The sequence below is a fragment of the Stegastes partitus genome, unplaced genomic scaffold (assembly GCF_000690725.1).
Source record: "Stegastes partitus isolate 25-593 unplaced genomic scaffold, Stegastes_partitus-1.0.2 Scaffold593, whole genome shotgun sequence".
Taxonomy (NCBI): Eukaryota; Metazoa; Chordata; class Actinopteri; family Pomacentridae; genus Stegastes; species Stegastes partitus.
Window position 1 is genome coordinate 394218 of NW_007578324.1, and position 27374 is coordinate 421591.

General features: G+C 42.3%; 3 protein-coding genes across 3 annotated transcripts; all 3 read left to right on the forward strand.

Moving 5' to 3' along the window:
• The first annotated feature begins 2001 nt into the window (after positions 1–2001).
• On the forward strand, positions 2002–9801 carry matn3a (matrilin 3a). The gene is made up of 6 exons (XM_008289109.1): positions 2002–2167; positions 6983–7558; positions 8559–8684; positions 8987–9085; positions 9230–9299; positions 9394–9801. The coding sequence occupies exons 1-5, from the start codon at positions 2002–2004 to the stop codon at positions 9283–9285; spliced, it is 1023 nt and encodes a 340-aa protein (XP_008287331.1). The 3' UTR covers positions 9286–9299; positions 9394–9801.
• Positions 9802–17149: 7348 nt separating this feature from the next.
• On the forward strand, positions 17150–20843 carry ttc32 (tetratricopeptide repeat domain 32). The gene is made up of 3 exons (XM_008289110.1): positions 17150–17301; positions 17489–17655; positions 20179–20843. Exons 1-3 carry the CDS (start codon positions 17186–17188, stop codon positions 20304–20306), a joined length of 411 nt encoding a protein of 136 aa, XP_008287332.1. The 5' UTR covers positions 17150–17185; the 3' UTR covers positions 20307–20843.
• Positions 20844–21432: 589 nt separating this feature from the next.
• On the forward strand, positions 21433–26437 carry zpax1 (zona pellucida protein AX 1). Its single transcript, XM_008289111.1, has 19 exons — positions 21433–21493; positions 21585–21709; positions 22152–22295; positions 22385–22483; positions 22578–22742; positions 22816–22912; positions 22987–23204; positions 23285–23441; positions 23525–23733; positions 23816–23933; positions 24029–24228; positions 24640–24754; positions 24838–25007; positions 25084–25178; positions 25267–25397; positions 25477–25666; positions 25912–26053; positions 26138–26267; positions 26349–26437. Exons 1-19 carry the CDS (start codon positions 21433–21435, stop codon positions 26414–26416), a joined length of 2634 nt encoding a protein of 877 aa, XP_008287333.1. The 3' UTR covers positions 26417–26437.
• Positions 26438–27374: the final 937 nt, after the last annotated feature.

The window sequence follows — 27374 nt, forward strand, 5'->3', positions numbered from 1 at the left end:
GGACTGGAGCCGGCGACGGCTGAGCCACTGTGGGGGCCGGACTGGAGCCGGCGATGGCTGAGCCACTGTGGGGGCCGGACTCGGGCCGGACTGAAGCCGGCGACGGCTGAGCCACTGTGGGGGCCGGACTCGGGCCGGACTGAAGCCGGCGACGGCTGAGCTTCTGTGGGGGACGGACTCGGGCCGGAGTGGAGCCGGCGACGGCTGAGCCTCTGTGGGGGACGGACTAGGGCAGGAGAGGAGCCGGCGACGGCGGAGCCCCCCTGGGGATCGTACTCGTGCTGGACTGGAGCCGGCGACGGCGGAGCCCCTGTGAGGGCCGGACTCGGGCCGGACTGGAGCCGGGGACGGCAGACCACCTCTGGGGGCCGGACTGGAGCCGGCGACGGCTCCCGGCTCCCGCCTCCCGGCCGCGGAGTCCGGCCTCCAATTCTTTTTAAACAGTTACTTTACAGGTTTCCCTGTTTGGTAAATGACAGATAATAAATGAAGTTGAATCTCAGAAAAGACAAAAAAAAAGTTGGATGTTAAGTTTAAAAGTTCCGCCCCAGCTGTTTAATGTCCACATCAAAGATCTCTCTTTCTAAAACTAGTGGTTTGTTCTCTCACAGTCTGAAATCACACAACTTTACTGTCTTTATATCAGCTGAATATAAAATTATTTTACAGATTTCAATGTTTTTTTTTTTTCTTGTTTTGATTTTTGAATGTTACCGTATTCCACCGTTTATAGTGCTTTCTTTTGTTGTTGTTTTTTCTGGCACCGTTGTTGTCAATGAAACCTGTTCTGTGAGGAGGGCCTGACCTCCCTCCAGGCCGGTTCTGTGAGGAGGCCGGACCTCCCTCCAGGCCGGTGCTGTGAGGAGGCCGGACCTCCCTCCAGGCCGGTGGGTTTCTTCACCTCCCGCGGCTGACGGCGCGCTCAGGCTCTGGATTGGACGGACACGTCTGACGTGTTTCCTGGAGGTCTGCTCATATTTGACCCCCGCAGGGCTGATGCTCAGGGACGGACAGCGGGCAGACAGACAGTCAGACAGACGGACAGACGGACGGACAGTGACAGGATGAAGTGCGCTCTCTGGAGCCTCCTGCTCTGCGCTGCGCTGCTGCGCGCTCACGTCCAGGCCACGTACCCGCTGAGCGCAGGAGACCCGCAGCTCGTAGCCGCTCAGAGTTACGCTCAGAGCAGAAATAATGGTCGACCACCGTTCAGGACCCTCAATCCTGCAAGTAAGAGCTCTGAAATACTGTTTTCTGAGTGTAGTTTAGGTAAAGCAGCGTGGCAGCACAGTGGTGGACGTCAGGGGGATGTTTGGAGGGTTTTTTTTTTGGTTTTTTTTTAACCTACTTGAGTACAGGGATCAGTTTGAGGCTGTTTTTACTGCATTACAGAGAGAAAAATGTGCTTTTCAGTCCATGCATTTTATTCCCTAGCTGTAGTTTTACCCAATAATAAGTCTTAAGGTTAAAATCCTCAGTGGTTCCCAATATTTTGGTCTTTTAACCTCTGGGAGAAACGTGTGTGTAGTTGGGGCCTTTAATCACCTGCTGGATATCCATGTAAATAACGGTTATCTGATATTTCACAAAAACACCAACGTAGTAAAGCAAAGAGTCCAACTAGTCAACCAGGGATGCAGCTAACAGATTAATCTGTCGAATATTCTCTCGATTAATCGATGAGTTGCTTGAACTATAAACTGTCCAAAAATGGTGAAAAATGTCAATCTGTGCGTCCAAAAGCTAAACATTAGGTCCTCAAATGTCTCATTTGGTCCACAACCCAAAGATANCTGTGAGGAGGCCGGACCTCCCTCCAGGCCGGTGGGTTTCTTCACCTCCCGCGGCTGACGGCGCGCTCAGGCTCTGGATTGGACGGACACGTCTGACGTGTTTCCTGGAGGTCTGCTCATATTTGACCCCCGCAGGGCTGATGCTCAGGGACGGACAGCGGGCAGACAGACAGTCAGACAGACGGACAGACGGACGGACAGTGACAGGATGAAGTGCGCTCTCTGGAGCCTCCTGCTCTGCGCTGCGCTGCTGCGCGCTCACGTCCAGGCCACGTACCCGCTGAGCGCAGGAGACCCGCAGCTCGTAGCCGCTCAGAGTTACGCTCAGAGCAGAAATAATGGTCGACCACCGTTCAGGACCCTCAATCCTGCAAGTAAGAGCTCTGAAATACTGTTTTCTGAGTGTAGTTTAGGTAAAGCAGCGTGGCAGCACAGTGGTGGACGTCAGGGGGATGTTTGGAGGGTTTTTTTTTTGGTTTTTTTTTAACCTACTTGAGTACAGGGATCAGTTTGAGGCTGTTTTTACTGCATTACAGAGAGAAAAATGTGCTTTTCAGTCCATGCATTTTATTCCCTAGCTGTAGTTTTACCCAATAATAAGTCTTAAGGTTAAAATCCTCAGTGGTTCCCAATATTTTGGTCTTTTAACCTCTGGGAGAAACGTGTGTGTAGTTGGGGCCTTTAATCACCTGCTGGATATCCATGTAAATAACTGTTATCTGATATTTCACAAAAACACCAACGTAGTAAAGCAAAGAGTCCAACTAGTCAACCAGGGATGCAGCTAACAGATTAATCTGTCGAATATTCTCTCGATTAATCGATGAGTTGCTTGAACTATAAACTGTCCAAAAATGGTGAAAAATGTCAATCTGTGCGTCCAAAAGCTAAACATTAGGTCCTCAAATGTCTCATTTGGTCCACAACCCAAAGATACTACATTTACTATCGAAGAGAAGGAAAGAAAGCAGCAAGTGTTCACAGTAATGACGCTGGAATCAGAGAATTTATGTTGTTTTCTTTATGAAATTGCTCAAATTAGTGATTATTTTAACGATTGACAACTGATTGATTTATCGATTAATACTTGCAGCTTTACAGTGAACGAAACTGTAAATAAAAGAGTGAAAACTGAGCAGCAGATTACATTTTTTTATGCGTCAATAAAAGCAATCTGATGAGATGATAATGAATAATGTTTGTTTCTTACATTGCTGCTTCCCCACTAAAACACTATTACAAGTGAAAGGCATGCATCAAAAACTTTAAGAATATAAAGGTGTAGTCAATCAATCAATCAATCAATCAATCAATCAATCAATCAATCAATCAATCAATCAATCAATCAATCAATCAATCAGTCAGTCAGTTATTAAACAAAGTTAGGAGTACCCATTATTTATAAAAATAGCCCCAGTCAGTGCTATAATATTAATTAAACTCTCCATAACACAGGTTTAGTTTTTGGTGTACTTTTTGTGCACTGTAAATATAAATGTAGTGGAGTAAAAAGTACAGCATTTCCCTCTTTAATGCAGTTTAGTAGAAGTATAATGTACTGAATTAATATTCTCTAGACTGTAATTGAGTGAAGCTTCTTCGTCCACCACTGCTCTCCAGCACAAAAAGTCAATTTAAGCTTTTTTAAAAATTTTTTTGAAGTTTTAACAATAATAGATATTCTGTCTTGGAATCATTTATTCTAACAGCAGGACTTTTTTTTCAAACCCAACATGCATGAAATCCAGATTGTCGAGCGGACGTTTCACAAGCTGTCCAGTAAAACCGCAGCTTGTGTGAAACGGACCAGCAGGCGGCTGAATGTTCGCTCACGCTTCCACTAATCGTTTGTCTGTGCAGCAAAGAAAACCAAAGTTGTCCTGTGTGTCACTGCAGCACTGTACAATAGAATCTGTAATAACAAAAACAGCAACGAAACTCATTATTCTGGCAACTGGGGCATAAAAAAAGTAATAAAAATACAGTAGTTTCAATTATTAATACATAATAGTAACCTTAATTTTCTGATAAGATCATGTGTATTATTTGGCTTAAAGAATCAGTGCAAAAACAGATAAATTACCCATAAAAATGAAATAGTCAATCAGGGTTAATAATGCAGAAAAGTACAATTATTAGTTGGGTTTTGTTTTTATGTACAAACAAATTTAGTAAAAAAAAAAAAAAAAAAAAAACTAAACTGTAAAACTAGCAATTCAGTTTCTATTTGCAAGAATTGCCCATAAACTTCAGATCATATCAAGTGTTTGCATGAAAATATTCACTATATTCAACTGAACTTTAATGTTTAAAAAAAGCACGTCCACCTTTAAAATGAAAGAATGTTAAAAATGGTTCAAACACCGACAGAAAACAGAAAATTGTTGTTCTAATTGTAGTTTACTGTTTATTTAGGATCATATGTTTTTAAATGTAACATAATGGATGGATGGATGACACAAAAACCTTTAAACATGTTAGTTGAACATTATTAAACAAATAATTAGCATCATAATTACAACAGTAAACAGCTGATTTTCATATTTTTCAGATAGATAGATAGATAGATAGACTTCATTGTCTGTCCCAAGGCTCCAACAATAAAAATACAACACATATAAAAACACACTTAAGACACGAGCTGACAGACGTCTAAAAGAATTCTTAAAAAGAAACAGCAGCCAATAAAATGTACTGTTCAGTGTCTTATTTCATTTTGTTCAGGGTGGTTATCGCAGTGGGAATAAAGGATTTATTTATAGATATATTATATATATTATTTGTATTTATAGATATAGTTTTTACACGTAACTTGACATTAAAAAAACATTTAAATAGATTAAAATTTTGTTATTTTACATGTCAATTTTGTGATTTTAATTGTATTTATGTCTATTTAAAAATTACAGAGAAATATGTGTAAAATAAAAACAGAAAAAATAAAAACAGAAAATTACAGATTTATTTATTTTTGTTTTTACAGTGAACTTACTACAGTGTCAACGTACACAGCTTTTCTGTCGACCGTCTGTCAGCCTACTAATGTTCTCTATCACTTTTCCTTCCTGGTGGCTCTGTAGTGCACAGAAGTGATTACACGTATAGAGGAGGGTATCACTACCACTACCAGCCACCAAGGATCCCCCCACCGGTAGTGTACCGACCTATTCCTCTGTCTCCGCCGGTGACTTACCACAGACCCTCAGTCCCCATGCCGCCCTATCACCACAGATTCAATGGGCCGCATCACATTTTCAAAGGTCTGTCTCCACCAGTGTCCCTCCACCCCCATCACAGAGTCAAGGGCCCATTCCCTTACAAACTGAAAGGCCCGTGCCCCGCAAAGTCAGACCCAACAGTAGCGCCAACCCCCGTGGTGCACCCCCCTACCGCCTTACCGAATCTACCAGAGACAACAATGCTGCCAACCCTACCAGCGACCACAGTGGCGCCGGTGACAACCATCACGCCGGTGGTGGTGACCACTGTGCCGCCGGCGGAGACCACCGCTCCCGTGACGCTACCGGTCAGTACCCAAAGCGGCATCATCACCACCGTCAGTCCTGTGGAGACAGGTAGAACATTACCAGTCAGGTTTGCTTTCCAACCCAAACAATGCTCCTCAATGCTTTCCAGGTCAGATCTCATCACTGTTTGATCGATGGTGGAGACGAAGCGGTTATTTAAAGGTCCCATATTGTGCCCTTTCTCTGCATGTTAGTCTCCGAAATGTGTCTTTTCATTTCTCACTTTGAAACACCACAAAGATGGTTCATTTCACCGTATAACTGTATAACTAGTCCTGTTCTAAATGGACTGTTTCTGCAGCTTTAAATGCATCTGAACTGCTGCCGTCCACGCCTCCCTTCAGGAAGAAGACTCTGGCTGTGTCTGAAATCACCCACTACACCCGACATAGTGGCCCCTATGTAGGGAGTATATATATGGACGTATGGATACAACCCCTCTGCTTCTGTGACTGACAGCATGAAACAAACCAGTTCTCACCAACACAGATGTGATGGAGTCTATGAGACCAAGGCTTTCTAGTCTCATGGTTATTATATAAGGAACTAACAGCACAGCTATTGTTTTTAACTCGTGTTTGGTGAGTTTCTGAGACAACGCTGTGGTTCTAGTCAACATGTCGTCTCAATGGACGGCGTCTCAGTCACTACTTTATACTCATTCCATTGTGAGACAGCAGAAGCAGAAAAACACATTAAGGGGCAAAGCTTTGTTCAGAATCTGGTTGTATTAAAACGCAGCAGACGTGAGCACAGCGAGCAGAAGCAAACATCGACCGAGGTGCCATGACAACACAGAAACCCAACCGGTTCTTTTTTATCGCTTCAAATCGGGTTTAAAGTTTCCACCATGTCTGAATGTTCCTCAGATCTACAATATAAACAGAGCTCTGACACACCACCACAGCTAACGGTGACCTTAGCCCCATTAGCCACACACCGAGCTAACCAACAGGACTCCACTGGGTCTTCAGTTCCTCAGACGCTGGGGGTCCATGAAGATTCTTGCGTTCCCTCTTGCAGCCAGTAGAACATTCTTCCTGCCTTGTACACAGCTGTTGTTTAATACAGATGGATTTTCACTATATGGGATCTTTAAATGGTCTTTAAACACTTTATAAGTCTGATCAGTTTAATGCCACTCATGTATTTAAGGTAAATGTGAAGCTGCAGCTTAAAAACGAGGACCACATCAAACATGAATGTAGAATATGATACAGACCTAAAATTGATCATCGGTTGTTTAAAAACAAAACTGAGAAGCAGGGAGGATGTGACACTAAACTACAGAAATGTAGTTTATGATACGTGTATGTTACTGGACAGGCAGGGACTCTAACGCTGTGTCCATGTTCAGGTGTGAAGTCACTTTTCATGTGTTGGACATCAAACATCCTTTTCATTCAGGAAAATGAGATGAAAGGATACGACTCTGATGGACTGTTGAAACTCTGAAATGATGCTCAGTATGTCACAGAACATGCAGTATCATTTGAATCAAACCTCAACCTTTTATTTGTTCTACTGTTGCACAACACTTGTGTTTTGTTCTGTTTGTGATCGTTGTATGTCTGTCACTGTAAACCAACAAGCTGCAATGTTGTGTCTGAGTAACAAATTAGGAAATGGGTTTAATGCTGCCATGGTTTGGTTTATCACCAGAGACAGACTCTCAGTGCAGGAGCCGGCCCCTGGACCTGGTCTTCATCATTGACAGCTCTCGCAGCGTCCGTCCTGGTGAGTTTGAGAAGGTCAAAATATTCCTGGCCGACATGGTCGACACGCTTGACGTGGGCTCGGAGGCCACCAGGGTGGCCGTGGTCAACTACGCCAGCACCGTCAAGATCGAGTTCCTGCTGAAAGATCATTTCAACAAACCGGACATGAAGAAAGCCATCTCACGCATCGAGCCCCTGGCGGCTGGTACTATGACCGGCCTCGCCATCAAGACCGCGGTGAACGAAGCCTTCACGGAGCCGTCTGGAGCCCGGCCTCGCTCCAGGAACATCTCCAAGGTGGCCATCATTGTGACGGATGGGAGGCCTCAGGACCAGGTGGAGGAGGTGTCTGCTGCAGCCCGGGCCTCGGGCATCGAGATCTACGCCGTCGGGGTGGACCGTGCAGACATGCAGTCTCTGCAGCTGATGGCCAGCATCCCTCTGGACGACCACGTCTTCTACGTGGAGACCTACGGCGTCATCGAGAAGCTCACCTCCAAATTCAGGGAGACCCTGTGCGGTAGGACAAAGAGGGGCCTGCGAGACCTTTTCCCACCATTAACCCTGGTTCTAGTTCCGCAGTAAGGGGCACCTACAGTCTGCACGGGGGTTTTAGTGTTATTGGTGAATTATAAACCCTGAAATGAATACAAGAGCAGATGCTCTGAATCCCCACATGGACTGCAGATGTTGGCACTAGAACCTGCTATGTCCAAACCCGGTAAAGTCTTGGGGTCATGCAGCCCCAAACTTTTAGCTTCTTTTTTTATATGTAAAATGTGTATAATATGATCACTAGTGATGTGTTTTGCAATCAAAGCATCGCCATGCTTTGGATTTATCTCTTTGTATTTAAAATGATTTGGACGTGCAGTAAAACCTCAGTTCTTCAAACAACTCAGGAATAGAAAGAATTCTGACGATGGGATGAGTCTGATCTGTCTGACTGTGGGACTGTAGGCTCACTCTGTTTGAAATTTCAAGAGAGAAAGCTTCACATTTCCTGTAGTAACAAGTCTTCAATGACTTTAATTTACGAACTGGCAGATTTTAAAGTACATGTTTGGACAACTGAGATTCTGCTGTTTTCCTGTGACTGTCTGATGTTTGTCTAATGATGAGTCCATGTACTGTGACTGTCCTAACGGTTGTACTTCTGTGATTTTACCTGCGTTGTCCAACACGCAGCAGCGACGTTGGCTGAGATGTGGTGAAGGTGTTTGAATGGACCGAGTTTTAAGAACAAACGCCTAAGAAAAGTATTTTTTTTTGGCCTCTCAAATTTAAAAAGTAGATGTAAATTGGGTTAAAAAAAAAAATGTGTAGATACTTTTACCTCTTTTAATCAGCATTTATCCACCATTGCAAAAAACAAAACAAAACACACCAATCACCATCAGCTAGTTTAGCAGCAGCAGCCTGACCTACCACTACCTACTACTACACTGTATGCCAGCACATGAACCTGTTCCCCTGCTGCCACCTTGACAGCGACATCCCTTAATCCCGGCTTATTCTAGGTGTGGACCCCTGTGCCATGGGACATGACTGCGAGCACATTTGCGTCAACAGCAACGCCTCCTATTACTGCAAGTGCCGGAATGGTTATGTCTTGAATGACGACAAGAAAACATGTTCCCTGAAACGTAAGGACATACTGTGTGGATTCCTGCAGCTTTTCAGTTTGGCTTCTGAGCAGAGTTTCACAACATCACATCCAGCTGGTGCATAACTCCTGACTCCATGTTTCACTGTTGACTGTAGCCTTTGTTGGACAATTATCGGGTAATATTATAGAATTTATGTTGGAGCTTTGGTTTGTTTCTTGAGCAGATGGTGGGGGGGAGAAGAAAAAAAAAAAAAAGTAGTGTGGGTGGTATTCTGTGTGCTTTTCCGCTCTCTACATGATCTGTTAGGCTGATGTGAAATTTGCTTTGTCCCGGTGAAGAAGTGAAGGTGGAGGTGGTGGAGGATCCCTGCAAGTGTGAAGCGAGGCTGGTTTTCCAGAAGCAGACGCAGGCGGCCATCCAGCAGCTCACGGCCAAGCATATCCTTCAGTGTTGTTTCAGATGGACGACAGTTCATTATAAGCTGCTGCTGCACGTTTGTCTCAGCTGACAGGTGCTGAGGATTTCTCCTTCTCTTTCCCTCGCTGTGTAACTGTCAGACGAGTTTCCTTGACTGGTCGAACTAGCCGACGTGTCAGGGAGGATAGAGCGTCTGGAGAACACGGTGGGCCGTGCTTGAGTCCTTCCACGGTGGTGAGTTCTGACAGCTTTTTTCCTGAGTGATTGGTGGTAAAACTTTCCCACCCACCGAGCACGATTTGACCTCCTGTTTATTTGCTCTCTGCAGCCGCTTCCAGTCGGAGCCACGGACCGCTGAGCCGCGGACGTCTACTGTACGGGTTTCAACCAGAGACTGAGAGAAGCTGTGATTTACGAACCGATGCCCCTCAACCCTACTCTTATGATGAAGTCATTTGTACCGACACTAAAGACAGCACGATGGGATCTTCTTGTAAATCTGCTGTAAATGTTACTTCTACTAAACACACATGCTATTCGAATATAGTGTCATGTGTAATATATTGTATATTTTTGTAGTAAAATGCCTTCATAGGTTTAATAAGCTAGTCAGTAGAATTTGAATGACAAAAAAAAGTTTCCATCCACTCGTTATTTTTGCATTAAGTATAGTTTCTATGTAGTTATATCACTTTTACAACTTTTAGATTCTCTAATTTTGTATTAAAGATGATAAATGCTTATCTTTTGTATCTCTGAATGTTATTAAATAACACCGTGTAATAAAACTGAAAACTGGACATCACTGAGAAGTTTGTCGTCTCAATCAGAGAGCAACACAGGAAACATGTCAGCATCACGTTAATCTTACACGTCAGGCAGATCTTGTGAGGTTGAAGCAGTGAGATGAAGATAAAACAATAAAATTAAAAACAGCAAGACACACATTCATAGTGACAAGCATGGAAATGGATCTCCACTGAAAAGGAAAATCTAAAGATAAAGCAGCAGGAAATGAAACTTATTGATTAGTTACCCCATGACGCCGACTGTATCATATTTGATGCACGAGTTTTTGTGTCTTCTACATCAGTGGTCCTCAAACTTTTTGAGCCACGACCCCCAAGATAGCATAAGTTTGTTAATTTGAATTCTTAATATATCATGAGCAACAACTTTGTAGTTCATGTTCATTAGTGTGTTAAAATTAACGTGTTAATTCCACAGATTCATCTCTTTACATTAACACCTTCATCTTCTTTTGAATGAATGAATGAATTTAATTTATTTCGTGTCATGTCTCGTACCAGGTGTTAGGTTTTATTTAGTTTTTTGTCTTGTATTTGTGTTGTCTTGTGGCTTTTATTTTGAAACCTCTTTGCCCTCGTGTTTCAGGAAGCTTGCCCTCTCCCCAGTGTTTCCTGTGTCTGATTGTCTACCCAGCCCTGATTGTCTCCACCTGTTCCTCATTACCTTGTGTGTGTATATATAGTCTGTCCTGTGCCAGTTTGTCTTATCATTGAGTCAAGCTTCACGTTCTAGCCCTCTTCATGTCCAGGATTTCCGTTCATGTTCCTTGTGGAAACTTCCTTCAGGTTTTGTATTTTGTTTGCTACTTTGTATTCAGCCTCTTTTCTAATCAAGTGTTTGAGTTGTTACTTTGTTTAGAAAGATTAAGTTTTTTCCTCATTGAGTGATTTTTAGTTTGTATTTCCTCAATCGAGTGATTTTTTTGGTTCTTTATTCTCTTCGTTAGAGTGACGCTTTGAGTTTAGGTTTTTATTGTTGAATGATATTTCTGTTGATACTTTTGTAAATAAATCAGTTTGAGAACATTTTTGAGTTTTGGAGTCGTGCATTTGGGTTCGCTTTTTTGTGGTCTTGTCATTTCGTACATATGACAGGAAAAAAAATATTAAAACAAAAGAAAATCATTTTAAAAAAGAGTGAAAAAAGAATAATATCACAAAATCAAATCATAATTTTAATACGTTCAAAAAGGAGTGGGAACAAGTTTACACTTTTAATTCTGACAGCCCTAATACACATTTATTTGATAAATGGAGGCTTTATTTATCTCTATATATATAGAGAGAGATTTTTTATGATGATCTGGCGACCGCCTGAAATTATCTTGGGACCCCCATGAGGGTCCCGACCCCCAGTTTGAGAACCACTGATCTACATCATCATTGTGCACGGATGATCCACCATTCATCAGTCAGTCATGCACCAAAAACACCAGCTGTAGCAAAACTGATATCAATTTAAATTCGTTTATGCAAACTGATGTTTAATTTCTTTCTTTTGTTTTTTAATTGTCAGAAGGTTCAATAAACACTCAAGTTTCAAAAAAATTGAATTTTCTGCCAATTATTTCATGAATCAGGCTTTAAAACATGATTTAATGATATATTGATGCATTAACTGCTGGTTAGCAATATAAACGCAGATTATCTTATAAAGAACAAGAACGTTTTAATCATTCCTGCCTTGTTATTTGATTTATGGTAAATTCTGATCATTCAAATCTAATTTCCTTTAACATAAATGATTATATTGATAAGTTACGCACTCCATCACCGCCAGTTGCCCTCAATAGAAATGTTGAGAAGGTATTTGAGAAAATATGTTTTCTGCAGATACAAAAGAGCCGTTATGTCCGTCTGTCCTACATAACTTTACATTTCCGTGCCATATATGTATTTCTATGTCAATATAGAAAGATAAATAGGATGGCAGACGCTGACATTTCTGTTAACAATGTGCTATAATTCTCTTTGACTTCTCAAACTGGTCAAACTTCTCCGATACCTGCAGTCAGACGGAGATCCATCCTGAGCTGTTTGTCCTCAGAAACACAGCGTCCGTCAGTCATAGAGCTGGATCTGAGCTTCAGGTTTATTCAGGAGGCTAATAGTTTTAACAACGCTCCGAAGCCAACATCTGTTTTTGTCTCCTGTTGTCACCATCACTCTTTTTCCCACCTTCACCGCTGCCAGAAAAACAACAGACAAAGGTCACGGCGTCGCCTCTGGAATGAGTCGGACTGTTTGCCCGAGACGAGGCTGACAACGGAGCTTCTGTGTCTGCGGTGTCTGTGTGAGGTAGAGAGTCAACAGCCCAACGTTTACCTCTAGTCTGGGTCGGATTCCTCTTTCCTTCCTTTAACCAGACAGCTGTTTTATGTTTGTTTGCTATTTCAGTTCATGGTTACCACACACACACACACACACACCCACACACACACACACACACACACACACACACACACACAGGTTTTTTTTCTGGGAAAAAAAGATGAATGGGACTCACACACCTCTGAGAAGAAGTGGAAAAGGTACATGGAGCGTAGTACAGTGCATCTCTGTGCGGCAGGTTGAGGATGAATCTTCAGCGTTATCTAACAAAACACTCGTAGCTGCTTTTCTTTATCGACAGGTCTCGAATATCAAATGTTATTCTCTGATATCCTAACACTACTCTTCACAAATGAGTGTGATGAGTAAAGAAACGTCCTTAGCATGTTTAAAATGACAGCATGTGATTGGATATGAAGGGAAATACCAGAACACATGAAAGTGTTACCCTCATGTGTTGAAGAGTTTGTATTAGAGTTTAACATCCATTCATCCATCATCTCTACATCTTAATCCTCACTAGGGTCATGAGGGGCGGAGTCTATCCCAGCTGACTCAGGCTGAAGGCAGGTTCACCTGGACAGGTAACCAGTCTATCACAGGGCTACACTTAGAGACAGACAACCAAGCACACTCACATTCACACCTATGGACAATTTACAATCACCAATTAACCTCAGCATGTTTCTGGACTGTGGGAGGAAGTAAATTCAACCCCTGTGGAAAACAGATACTCACATGGGTGACTGTTGATTTCATTTCAAAGATAAACTGCAGTGCACGGCACTCTGATGCCGCCGGACGAGCAACAATGATTGGTAAAGTTTAGCAGCAAACCTAAAATAAGGCATATTTTGTCATGAAAGACGATAACAACGTGACGCCTTTTGTGAAGCGAAAAATAGAAAGTCAACGTTCTCCGTCTGCACAGTTACATGCAGGAACATCATCCCTAAGTACAGAAACAGAACAGTGTGATGATTCCCCTGAAGTGAGAAGACTGTGTTTGATTTAGGCTACTCGAAAGGCTATTTTATGTTTTATTGTTAATTCTATAATGATTTAGGAGGGACTTTATTTAGTCAAATGTCTATAATTTCAGCAGTTTGAACAATTATAAGAGATTTATACAACGAATAATACTACAAAAATGCTAAAGGCAACATGTCCATATCAATAAATGCAAATAAAAGAATTGTAGCAATAAAAAAACATAAAAGGCAATAAAGAAGATGATGTGACATTAAAGCAATGTGTCAGCGATTCTGTGAGCGTTATGTCCTCAGACAGGTTGTGTAAAAGCTGCAGGAACTTGATGGCAAAGTCACGATCATCTTTAGATTTAAGTCTGAATCTTGGAGCATCCAGAAGGGCTCGGCTGAGGCTCTAAAGCTGCGACTTGGCTCATATGGAGCCAACATTTCTGCTGTGTAGCTGAAAGCCAGACCCAGATGTGCTTTAAAAGTGAACAACACTAAAAAGGAAGCTGGTTGAGGAAAGTCCTGGACCGGAGAGACGTGATGCAGTCAGAAGCCCAGCTGCTGCTCTGGACCGTTTTATTAGTTGAGACGGGAGACTTTTATGTCACGGACGTAAAAGAAAGTAAACAGCGTGTGTGTTATTTTGTGACTTTAAATGTGTTTACGTGGACCATTTCTTGAACAGATGCAGCAACTTCCTGGATTCTTGTCACGGTGAAGTTGCCGGGCAACCAGCCTGACACAACAAGTCATTGATACGCTTCAGTCTCTAAAGAAAAAGTGACAAAATCAGACACTTGTTAGCCTTAGAGCTGTTGGCAGGCTTTTTTTCCTTGAACTGAGCTATAAAGCATTTTCTCCATTCTTTATGCTAAGCTAATGCTAACCAGCGACTATTGGTTCGTCTATATTTTGTGCACACATATGCGATTGGGGGCTGCAAGATGGCTGCAAGGTGGCTCGTTAAATTTGACTTTAATATGAAAAAAGCAGCGGCAGTAAACCAACAAAACGCTACGTTAATAGGAATCATATCTGTGATACGCATCAAAGAAACATAATTAAAAAAGAAAACATGTTTCCCTCAAAACTTAATTAAGAATGAATTTAGCTGTATAGGAATGGCGGTGGTTAGCACCGTCGCCTCGCAGCTACAAGGTCTCTGGTTCACATCCCGGTGAGGACACCCGGGATCTTCCTGCGTGGAGTCTCCATGTTCTCCCCGTGAAGCGTGGGTTCTCTCCAGGTTTTCCGGCTTCCTCCCACAGTCCAGAAACATGCTGAGGTTAATTGGTGATTGTAAATTGTCCGTAGGTGTGAATGTGAGTGTGCTTGGTTGTCTGTCTCTAAGTGTAGCCCTGTGATAGACTGGTTACCTGTGCAGGTGAACCTGCCTTCACCCTGAGTCAGCTGGAATAGATAGATCTGACATTTAACGACTAACATCAGGTGATTTTCTGACATTTGCATGCTGCTGATTGGACACATACTGCTGTGCTGACTCTCTCATTTTCCAAATTCAGATATTTTTCAGATAGTTTGTGTGTTTGATGCAGAAATCTCTTGATTCATGTGAAGGTCCACATTAACCCACATTTCCACAGTGAAAAGCAACGTGTTATTCCCATTCCTTTCTTCCATTCCAGCGTCAGCAGCCGTTGGCCTACATCCTTTTCTTCAGGGTCAGAACGGTTTCTGTTTGATCTGTTTCAACTTGTCCACACTGTCTGGAGATAAATGGGCCACGAAAGGGAAGTGCGCGGCTTCGTGGTGACCCCTGGTTCCTTCAGGTGTCATTTTTCACCAGGACAGTTGACTTCTTCGCCTGTTAGATTGTTTGAGAATTTCTCACCAGCTCGTTTATGGGTTTCCTGCTTGTCATGTGTTTACCTCACGGAGCGTTCACGTTGTGTCGTCACTGGTGTGACAGATGTCTGAGACTTCACTGCTTTTTCTCTCCAATAGAAAACATATGTGCATTTTTAGGATGATAAGAAATTACGCATCTGGCTGAACTTTATGCTCAGATTTTGTGCTTAATCTGGATAAAATCATTTTATTTTTAATGCCCGAATAGTTTTTCATTGAATGCATAGTTGCCTTATTTTAATAAGATCTGAATCCAATCTGCCACCTGCTGTTACAAAAAGAAAAACATTCATTTTTGAACACCAGAAATTCTTTGTACACTTTCAATCATCACGTGTTCTTTTGGCTCATGTGTTACAGGTATTTCAATTTGTGTGACAGGTGAAGAGTTTGTCTATCCTTTTGTTTAAAGAAATCTGAGATTAAATGTAAAATGAGGTGAAATTACAGAAACAAAAACATTAGAAGGTAAGAAAATATACTGTGCTGCTTCATCCTAAAAGACAGTCTTGAGCCAAAGATGTTCAGTACACAGAGAAATAAAAGACATTGTAAAATAAAACCAGCATAACACACATGCCGACACAGAAAAGAATGAAAAGGACAGCTAAAGGGAAATGTGCATCTGTGTCACAAGCATACAGCACATGGTCACAACATGCCTGTTATGGTGACGACGGTGATGGTGGAAAAAAGATCACTACAGTCGCAGTAGGACGACATAACTACGAGAAACTGTGTGTAACGGCATTACAAAGTGTAGAAAAAGAAACTATGAATGGAAAGTTGATGAACAGTGTCCGAGGTTGAGGGCGGTGTCGTTGTCAGGCCTGGACGTCCGTGGCTTTCAATTGTTCTGGATCTAAATTATTGTTATTTGTTTTTTGTCATAACCTGGCTCGTGGGTTATAACAAATATAACACAGATTTAACTCAAAATAAGGATATTTATTAAAACCAAAAGCCAACCATTTAACAAATGATAGTAAGTGTGGCGTGTGACTATCAGTGGTATCAGGAGTGTAGGTGTGAATGAGTGAACATGATGAGATGTGAGGTGTTGTGGAGCAGAAACAATGCAAAAAGGCAACAGAAAGATGTGTCACCACCAATGAAGCCGGGTCAGAATGAATAAGAGAGAGAACAAGAGAGGGATGGCTGAGATTTATGGGCCGTCCTGATGCCTTCAGGGACCCACAGGTAAACAGAATTCTGGGCCTCTATGGCAGCAGCTGATTGGGCTGTCACATTTTAAGAAAATAAAGAATATTTGAAAGTTGGATCAAATCATCTGTCAAATGCTAAATAATATCATATGGTTGACAAAAAATGTTGGGATGTTGCTTCACTGTGCATAAAAGTCTGATCTGTTTACTGAAGTCAGGATATTTTTCTACAGAGATTTTTCTGTTTCGCACTCACAAGCAGATGTTATGTTACTGTACTTAAAGTTGATCCCGATAACCACACTGGTGTAACTTGCTGTAGTTAATTCAGTTGTTATTGGGCTTTTCAGCGTGGCAGACTTGTTCTGATTACTATTTATTTGGGATATTGTCTTATGAGACTTTAAGGCTGAACTTTCAGAACTATTTATAGGGTTGGTCGCCCCAAATTACTATTAAATAAAGTTTATTTATTTAAACAAGTATTTCAGAGGCCCACCGATACGTGTGATTATAGCTCTGTAAGTCATCATAATATAAGACAGTAGAACCACTGGTCCAGCTGCCTGCACTCCGAGTCATTTTAATATGGAAAACATGGCTTACACATTAAAAGACAGTGAAATCCTTGAAGCACAGTGTTTCATATTATCACACAACAGTGAACTGAACTTGAGGTAAAAGATCATAGTGCTGCATAATGCTTTACATGAGGTGAATGTTAAAAAAAAAAAAAAAAAAAAAGACAGAGTCCTCCTTAGAGACGTTACAGCCTGTCTATGCTAGTTATTGTTTACCTGGTAATAACTAGTCAGTTAGAAAAAGCCCACTTCATAAACCACAACAGGAAATAAAGTCCCGCTAAGCCACACCCACACATGACGCCCCCGAAGCTGATTGGACAATATTCCGGAACGTCACAGTCGCAGTTGAAAACACGACGAGCCTCCAAACACGGAGCACCAATGGAGGAAGATAACTCTCAAATACTCGAAGATGCCCACTCTGAGTTTAAAAAGCAGAATTTTAACCAGGCAGAGGAGCTGTACACAAAGTTTATCGCTTCCTGCTTACAGTCCAGGTAACGTTTGTCTTCGTGAAGTAGCCGAACCGGCTAGCGGTTAGCACCAGTAAGCTAACGTGGTGTTCCAGTGTTTTCTGTCACCTGTCAAATTCTGTGACGTCGCTATCCGCTACCTAGTCACGTTTCGCTCTCTTTCAGTGTCATTGCATTCATGTAAAACCGAGTTGTGACTGTGTGTGTACAGGGAGTGTGACGCTGGCAGTCTGGCCGCTGCTTATAACAACCGCGGACAGATAAAGTACCTCCGGGTGGACTTTGATGAAGCGGTGCAGGACTACAGCTCCGCCATACAGGCTGACAGCCACTATGAAGTCCCCCTCTACAACAGAGGACTCATCCGCTATAGATTAGGTAAGAACAGGCTCCCCATCACCAAGAGTGAACGGTGACATCGCCTGTCTCTCATCAACAAGCCACACACAATAAAATAAAACACTTTTGTCCAGGATCTTCAAAAATAAATACCTAATATATTTTCTACTTTGTGTTTCTGTACCAATGCAAATCCTGTTAGTTATAGAGACACATAATAGATCCGTGCAAGACTCGTGGGATCATTTAATGGTTTGATGAGAATTAAAATCAAACAAAATATATATTAGCTATGGTTTTTCATCCTCGCCAACACAACCTTCATCAAAACACACAATGAGAACTAAACCTTTTGAGGATGGTGTTCATCAGACATACGGATGCTTATAATGGGTGACAAGTTAAAGGAAAGACCAACAAAAGGTGACAGTGAGGTGTTATTCCACCATGAGCAGCAAGAGCAGATTCCTTAGAAGAAGTCCTGCTCCTGGTTTAGTTAAATCATTACCACAATAAGACGGCAGCATCTACACAACGACATGACAGAAAATGTTTACAGTTCAGTCCTAAGATCTCTCCCCAGGAAGATGAAACCACACCTAGCCACAACTAACGAACCCCTTTGTGTCAGAGGGAGCACTAACGACCCACATAACGAACGGGAGGAGCAACAACCCCCAACTGAAACCCAAACTCAGGCGTTAGTGGCTCCTTAAGGATAGAAGTATCTCCCAACTAGTCAGTCAGAGCTGATGAAGCCTCTTGGATGAAACGTCTTCAAGGAACTCAAGCAGTTGCTACGATTAAACTACGAGAATAACCCAGACCTGGAGGACTGAGAAGCTTGTTTTTAATACTGCATTCACTAAATAACTTATTCTAACTCACTTGAAAAGCAAATAATGCAGAATCTTTGGTTGATTTGAAGGTTAATTGTACAGAATGTCGAGTCAACAAGAAACCAACGTAAATGCAGTTTTTTTACACGCCGCAATGTGCGTCATCGGCCCACCGCTGACTCCTCGTGTCAGGTTTACATCAAAACCTATTGAGATCTATGTTCTGCCTGTCTTGTGACCATGTCCGGTACCTCCTACGTTGGCTCAGTGACGCACACGGAGCTCACAGAAAACATAATTCTTATTAATCGACACTTCGTTTGATACGTCACAGGGCTCCGACCTTTTTCTTACACATTATGATTTGTTTTGACCTCGTGATTCTGTGTAATCATTACATTTTACTGCACGTGAATATATATTCCAACAATAAAAATGGTTATACATCAGATTTTATTCTCACAACAAACACCACCTAAACGCTGAACCTTTCAAAAGCAACCTATGTTTCAGCAGTGGTGGAATACAAAAGTGTATTTGTTCTTATATGATACTGAAGTACAATTTTGAGGTACTTGTACTTGAGTATTTCCATTTTCTGCTACTTTATACTTTTATTTTTCCTAAATTGAGGAAAATACTGCACACAATGCTGACGGCTTTTGTTGCTTCTAAGTTTAATATTTTCCACAGTGGATGAAAAACAAGCTTTTAAAATGCAACACACTGTTAAAGATTAAACCTTTTGGCTTTTGACATATTACAAACAGCCATGTGTAGTCGGGTCACATTCAAGATTAGTTGTTAACAGCTTCACCAAATAGTGTTTTTTTATTTTCCTTTAAACTTCTCACGTGGTTTCATTTCAATAGATGCTCAAATAATCCAATATTTTAACAAAAATCAAACATTAGAGAAAAGGTGCAATGTTAAAAAACAGATTTGTGCTTTCAAAACTTTGCTTTTTCTCCTTTAATCTCACATAAAGGAGATTTATCTATTGTCTAAGTAGTTCAGCTCGCTCCTCCTGCAGCAGCTACAACGTGCTGCTGACACACCGAAGCTTCAGTGTTAATAACCTAAAGAGCACCACTCAGACCAAACAAGTACTTTTAATTTAACACTTTAGCATTTTGCTGCCAGTACCAGTGGACTTTTACTTAAGTAGGATTGTTTTCGAGGCATTTTACTTTTGCTATATTTGTACTTTTACTCTAATCAAGGATGTAAATATCAGTTTATTCTGAATGAATGAAAAAGTGAAATGAATTAAGTGATACAAAACTGTTGCTTCAGTAATACAGCATTATCTGCAGCACTTACTTTTCAATGTGAGAGAAGTTGAAATACGGCAAGTGAAAAATAAAGAGAGAGAGAAAGAGAGAAGACATTTAGGAGTTCTGTAGAAACATTTCTTGTGTAATCTTTCTTAGTGTGACTGTGCCACCACGTTACATCCTTTACATTAAGAACAGCAAACCAACAAGTCTCCTGAAAACCTAACGTTGCCCTGTTGTATGTGAGAGCAACTACAAGAGAGCAGCAACAGAAAAAAACATTTCTGAAATCAACCACCTTGCTCATGCGTTCCACTTTGAGGCTGTTCTTTTGTAGGACACTAGATGGCGCTGTGTATATGCGCTCTAATCAAGCCAGTCTGGCAGTATTTTGCAAAACATAACCTCGCACTTATTAGGCGTTTGCAACTTTTATTATCTTTCAGGCTTCTTTGACGATGCCAAGAGTGATTTCCAGCAAGCTTTAAAGCTCAATCCAGACTTTGAAGACGCCAAAATGAGCCTGCAACAGACGCTTCTGGACCAGCAAGAGAAGATGAACCGGGGATACTGACAGCCGGGTAACCTACTGAGGACACATCGGATCAACCCTGCAGTCTGGTGGTTACCAGCGCACAGGCTGTGAATCATTGTCAGTTTGTTTTATTTAATTTGTTGTGTGACGTCATTTAACATGAAGCAATCGGCACGAACAGCTGATAGATGCAAAATACAAAACAGACATCTCGTTGGATCAGACGGAGACAGCTGATGGATTTTTGATAAGTAGCACATTAAGGGATAAAGGATATTGCTGTGTGACCCTGTGAGCGGACAGTAATCGAGGTCAAACAATGAGCCTGATCAATGTTGGTGCACCACGTCCAAGACTTTGGGAGGAGTTTTGTACACAAACCATAATCAGAACCTGACATACAGTAATAATGAGGAATCTCTGCTGCAGAGGGGAAAAAAAAAACAACTTTTCATGTCCTAAATTGGTGCAAGCTGCTGTGTAGTTTTAAAGAAAGCTCAGAATCTGTAGGTTTATGATAAAACACAAATGTACATATGTTTAAAATCAATGAACAATAAATTATTTTACTAAACACCGCTGATTCATGTGTTTTTATTTACAGATGTGCATTTTTTTTGTCACAAGTCTTAAGGCGTTTGTGAAGCGCTCCCTCAGCGAGTGGTTCAGGTGGCCTCACTGATGCACTTCACCTGTGCAGTTGTGATTAAGTGATACATAAAACAGCTGGTGAGGGCTGAGTAAAGCTGTCGACTCCTTCACCTCAGAGCTGGTTTCTCTGTGGTGCTTGCTGGGGTTTCAGTGCCGAGCTGTGATTAGTGGTCGGGCTGCTGCAATTTTACGTTTGACTACATTCACACCGCAACATGTGGCAGCTTACGAACATGTAAGTTCACACTTCTGTGGGGTTTTTGTTTGTTTTAGTGTCTACTAGTTAAACTTTCTAAACTGTGTGTGATTTTTGTTCAAGTTTGTCATGGAGCTTGATGGCTGCAGTAATCGTCTCGGGTCAAACAAGGCCAAAAGTGAAGCTCAGTTCGCAGTCAAGTAAGACTAACTCACATTAAATCACCTTTTTTTCCACATTAAATGACTTTGTGCTTCACCTGACGAGTGGTTTCTTTGAGCAGGCAGTGGTTTAAAGGCAGACTGTCTAGGTAATCTAATGAGGCTGACGTTGGACGAGGCTCTGGCGGTGGGGAACCAGCTCGAGGTGGAAGCGATCAGTGAGTTAAACAAAAAAAACCTGCTAATTACAAGCAGATGGGTTTATCACTGGGAGAAGTGATCCCTGTCATGTTTGGGTCTCTTCTCCAGATGGTACCCAGCACATACTGTTGACACCCAGCCTGGCTGCTCAGTGTGGCTACAGCATGGAGTCTGACCCGTGGGGAAACACCAGAATCTACACGTCTCTGCTGGGCTGCTACGTGGACAACAAAGTACGTGGAGTTCCAGTTATCTGAGGTGGCACATTCCCAGAATTTAGTAGTGGTGATGCAGCACTTTGTATGCTCAGTGCATTCCTCAGCAGACTAGCTTCTTTTAGATTGTAAATTATCGCTGCATGATTATGCAGATGTATCTCGTAAGATTTATTTTACTACAATGAGAGCTGCAACCAGTTTTCATCAGTAAACTCTATTCCCAAATCAGTGAATGATTTAGTCTAAAGCAGCCCAAAGTGACACCTGAAAATGTCGCCTTTGTCCTAAACCCAAAGGTTTTGAAATTGGTGAGATGAAACGGATAAAAGAAGACAATGCTTATAGCCACGTACCTGGAAATCAGTAAAGGCATTGAGTTTTCTTAATCAGCCAATCGTTTGAACAGAAGGACTCCTAACTTCTGGATCATATTTACTTTTCTGTCTTTCATTCGTAGGAAGATACGACGTTTAAAGTTGGCTTGAAACTCAGAATGTACCGACAGAGTCCGTCAGACATGATTAGTCACGATGTGTCGGAAACCTGCAGCTACAGCCGCTGGGCCTCCAGAGAAGTCCTCTGTGACAGGAACTACATGGAAGTAGGTCACTTTACATCAGTGCCTCTACTTTATAATGATGGTATGTGGGATGAGAACAAGTAACGCCTGCGTTTTCTGTCTTTTTGTAGGTTTCAAAATACATGGCTAAACCAGATTCACCGAGTGATCCGAAAGGCCAGACTCAGGATTTTAAAGATGAAAGCTCTCAATTCAATGCTGTTCCTGGTGTATGTTTTTAAAATAAAAAAAATTGACCTGCACTGTTTTGAAGAAGGTGGAAATGAGGCATGCATTTATTTTGTTTAAATGTCTTTTTCACAGGCCTCTGGTGCAGAACATGGCATCTGGAAGATGACGTTTTTCAACCCTGACCCAGTGGCAATGGTGCTGGAGGAGGCCGAGCAAGCCGGATACAGCGCCATGACCACCCCGACCCGCCTGGTTGTGAGAAGCCCCTACAATACAGCAGAGACGTACTCGGAGGATGTAAGCAGCACTTCCCCCTGTTAAGTAATCCTTTCAGTTCTTTATCATAACTGACATTAAATGCTATTTTTAGGTGGCTGGAATCCCCATGGAAGTCTTCAAAGTGAGCGTTTATCACAAAGCGCCGCACGGTCTGAGTGTCGTGAACTTGGCAGCTTCCTGTCCCACAGGTGAGTCTCTGCAGTCTGTGGTTTTCACAGCAAGCACCAGGTTGTTCTACAGTTAACGGTTTTACCGTTAACAGGTGGCGTCCTCTTCACCGACGATTCAATCTCCTGGCACGTGCCTCGCCGTGTGACGTCCATGATGGACGGCAAATTCAGAATCGTAGAAATGCACATGGGCATCAACGGGAAGCGGCTGGATAAATCTCAGATGGCAGCGAGAGGATACACGCTGTCAGTCACAGACTTCCACATCGTCACGGAGATCCCAGTGGGCTCACCTGATGGTTACTACAAGGTTGGAAAGTCCTCTGAATTGGATATGTAAGAGTTGGGGTCCATTTGCATGTTTTATTAAAATGTCATGAATAATTGCAGAGCCATGCCCCAGATTACCAGTACCACATCACCTACACTGTGGAGCCCATGCTTGAAGTACTGTGGAGGGCAGATAACACCCAAGATGATACCAGATACAAGATTTTGTTCCCAATCACAACCCCTCTGATGCCTCAATCTCTCCACGCAGAGGACCGTAAGTCCAGCTTACAGGTAAAGAATGTTTAAAAGTCAGACTTGTGGGGAAAAGGCATAAATCTGCCACTTCTTGCTTCTCAGTTACCGTCCCTGAGGATGGTGTGTTCAGGATTCGCTTGGGCACCTTCTTTTCCGACGTGGAGCTGACGAACATCACGTTTTCTACTGGAGTGCTCACAGTGGAGGAGAGCAACGCCAGAGGCTTCATCGTCCAGGAGCACGTCTACCCCAACGGAACCAAGAGCTTCTCTTTACAAGTGGCCTTTAATGCAGATGTTGTCCTGAAGCACGTATGTGACCATCAAACATGAGAAACTACACAACACATCTGCTCGTTTCCACTTCATGACATTTTCTTTTTGATTTCTGAAGAATCCTGAAGCCTTGGTCACACTCTACTCCCTGCCGTTGGTGTTTGGGTTTGTCATCCTGCCTGAAGGAACTCCCTTCGCCCACCCAGTGGAGGTCCAGGCATCTCTGCAGGATGTTGGTGAGACTTAATTCTTAGCTTTGACAAAAATGGCTCTTCTCAGAATTAGATGTGGAATGAAGAAAACCAACCATAGCTTCTCTTTCTGTCAACAGTGCTGCCTGCCATCACTGGCACCTGTGACCAGACTCTCTTCTACGTCAGCGTGGAATACGGCAGTCAAGGCCGCAACTTGCAGACCGTAGTTGGACGTCAGCAGCTGACACCTGAGCTGGCGGAAAGCTATGGCTTCCAGGACAACGGCACTCACTTCAGCCTCCAAGTGCCATACACTGCCAAGGACACAACATTCGAGGTGTTGGAGGGTCATTCCATCTTAAATTTAATTTTTAAAAAACGTTCTGCTTGGCCATGTTCATGCCTGGAAATTTTTGTAGCATAAAATACAGATTTGTAAAGATTTTAACTCTTTCAACACGTTTTGCACACTGAGATTTGACACCACATTTCTTAAGAACTGAAAAAACTTCATAAACATGGGGTCAACTGGCTCTTTTAAATTTCCTTGCATAATTAAAAGTTTGATATGTGAGACTAAAAATTCAGATACTGCTTTAAATATCCATTGTTTATGATTTCGCTTCAAGAAAATCAGGGACAATCAAGCAGAAGGCCCCTGAGCATTTGAAATTAAATGGTCCCAAGCTGTACAAAACTCTCTAGAAATCATCATCTGTGCTTGACGACTTCACTTCCTGTCTTACAGCTGTTTACGTCACACTTTGTACGAGCCAGACTTGACATGCTGCTCTGGGACAGCAACAACCAGTGGGTGCTCGCTGATCTCTACCTGACCTGCGACTTCCCCTTAATGACAACTTGTAAGACGTGTTAACCAGCAGCAAATGCAACCATTTAAGTAGAGAACATTTTCTTAACCTCTTTTCTCCCCGTTTTGTTTAAGCATGCTACTCAAATGGAACAATAACTGCTCTGGCTGTGAAGGTGGAATCGGTGCCCAGTCTCGACCCAAGCTCGCTGACTTTAAAGGACCCGTCCTGCAAACCAGTTTTTAGCGACGATCGCTTCGCTCATTTTTCTTTCAGTGCTGATTCCTGTGGGACAACTAGAACAGTAAGTGCACTCCCTCCTTTATGATAGCAATAAGTACCCTTTATTTTGCCAATTTGTTTTAATTGATCTCTTTCAGTTCTTTGACAATTACATGCTGTATGAAAATGAGATCAGCATGTATCATCATAAGACTGGAGCCGCCTACACGACACCAGTTGATCCTGAGTACAGGTAGGGAGACTGAACCAGGACTTTAACCTGACAAACCACCTGGTTTGATGGTTTCTGAGAATCAACTGACAAAATGTCTTTTCTGTAGGCAAACGATTTCTTGCTACTACTTGGTGAACAAGACCGAGACTGTAGCGTTCAGTTCTAAACCAAGAAGCTATGATCCCAGAGCAGAGATCGGAACGGGGCAGCTGATGGTGCAAATGAGGCTAGCAAAGGGTAAGGTTGACCTCTAACTTCTACCTGGATGCAAATGTGGATGAGCCGTCTTGTCCCTGACTTTTTTTTGATTCTCTAGATTTATCCTATGAGCACTTCTACCAAAGAGAAGATTATCCGGTGGTGAAATATCTGAGGCAGCCTCTGTACTTTGAGGTGGAGCTGATGCAGTCTACGGATCCCAACCTGGAGCTCATCTTGGAGAACTGTTGGGCCACTCTTCATGAAGACAGGACCTCTTTACCCAGCTGGGACATAATTGTTGACAGGTAATGTGTTAGTTTAAAGAGAACCCCTTTAGTTTCTCTGTAATAAAGGAATCTTTCTTCCCACTACGTTAAACTGCTGTTCTAGAGATTAGATATAACTTTATTGATCCCGCTGGTAGGGTACCTCAGGGAAATTGTTATAATGTGATGTAGAATATTTGACACATTTCAATCTAAGTAGAGGGTGATGAAGACATGTGCTTGTGTATTTAAAGGCCTCTATAATGTTTTTCTTCCTTCAATAGTTGTGTAAATCGAGATGACCGCTACACGACCACCCTTCATCCCATCATGAGCGACGACAGAGTTGAATTCCCATCCCACGTCAAACGCTTCTCCATTAAGATGTTCACCTTCATTAAGGATGAGGAGGTTCTAAAAGACGAGGTACATCCTAATGAGCCTCTCCAGCCACACGGCACCGACTGCTGCCTCTATCCCTGCATGCTAAACCCTTCTGTCTGTCCACAGATCTTTGTCCACTGCGATGCAGTGATTTGTGACACCAACGGCCAGGCAGATGGTGCCTGTAGAGGACAGTGTGTGCATCCCACAGGCCAGAGGAGCTCCACACATCAAGGGATTAAAGGTTCAAACAGAGGTAAGAATGAACTGAAGCTTTCTTTAGTCAGACTAGATCTAGATGTGAAGGTGGTGACGTATTTGTCTTAAATTTTTTCAGAGCAAAGAAATGTCGATTCAAGCCATCAAACCCTGATCTCCTCTGGACCTATTCACGTATTGGACTGATCGCAATAAACAGCTTTCTTAAGATATTTTGTCCTCTTTTGTGTTTTGTCAAACATCCCTCTGGTCAAGCCTTTTCAATCTACAGTACATTTGGTCACACTTTTGAGCTACATCCAGTTCAACGTTGCATTTTTCTGGAAGCTCTGTGAACACTGGCCATATGAGACTCTTGTATATCAATTTACTTACAACCACAAGAGGTCATTTTATACATGTTGCCATTATGTATATTGAGTACGATGGCGAGTGTAATGGCCCTTAATGTGCACTTAGACACTCAATGTGCACTTCTGTAGTTCTTTATGGAAGCGCATGGCCTTCACAAAAAGGAAAATCCGGAGGTGTGGTCTTGTGTTTGACATACTTCCTGATAAGATCCTAAGAATGTGGTCACTAATCAATACTTTAAAGTTTTATATCTACGTTATCAGGCATAGGTTGTATTACAAAGGGTGTTCTGTGGAATTACCCCAGCAATGCTCAAACCCATAGACCTGACATTTTTATCCAATGTATGGGCTTGTTCCAATGCCCGGTTTCTAAAATGCATCACACACAGGTGTATCTGATGTGTTCTCTGCAGACGTCCTTTTGGCACACATGATGTATCAAAGAGGCGTCCTACAGCTGGAACGTACAAACCATGATCGGGATAGGACTGGTAACTTGTTACTGTGTCACCTGTATGACACCCATACATACTCATCACATTACGCTGCATTATGAATTAAAAGCAAATGTATACTGTAGGTTTATGAAAACAGTTTTGATGTCACTTTAAAGCAGAAGCTCTGAGGCAAGGATGTTTCCTCTCTCCTTGTTCCTCACCTCCTCCCCTTGCATCTTTGGAAAGGATTAAGATAGAAGTGTAAATAAATCCAAATCAATCAAAACCTGCCACCTGAGACTGCCTCAAAGCGAATCAATCTTCATAGAACCTTTGTGTTAAAATACTGAA

Coding starts and splice junctions, on each gene's coding strand:
- ttc32 (XM_008289110.1), top strand. CDS start 17,186: ATGGAGGAAGATAACTCTCAAATACTCGAAGATGCCCACTCTGAGTTT. Junction 17,302..17,488: donor GCTTCCTGCTTACAGTCCAG/GTAACGTTTGTC, acceptor GTGTGTGTACAG/GGAGTGTGACGCTGGCAGTC. Junction 17,656..20,178: donor ACTCATCCGCTATAGATTAG/GTAAGAACAGGC, acceptor ATTATCTTTCAG/GCTTCTTTGACGATGCCAAG.
- zpax1 (XM_008289111.1), top strand. CDS start 21,433: ATGAGGCTGACGTTGGACGAGGCTCTGGCGGTGGGGAACCAGCTCGAG. Junction 22,296..22,384: donor GTGACAGGAACTACATGGAA/GTAGGTCACTTT, acceptor GTCTTTTTGTAG/GTTTCAAAATACATGGCTAA. Junction 23,205..23,284: donor CACCTGATGGTTACTACAAG/GTTGGAAAGTCC, acceptor GAATAATTGCAG/AGCCATGCCCCAGATTACCA.
- matn3a (XM_008289109.1), top strand. CDS start 2,002: ATGAAGTGCGCTCTCTGGAGCCTCCTGCTCTGCGCTGCGCTGCTGCGC. Junction 2,168..6,982: donor CAGGACCCTCAATCCTGCAA/GTAAGAGCTCTG, acceptor GTTTATCACCAG/AGACAGACTCTCAGTGCAGG. Junction 8,685..8,986: donor GAAAACATGTTCCCTGAAAC/GTAAGGACATAC, acceptor GTCCCGGTGAAG/AAGTGAAGGTGGAGGTGGTG.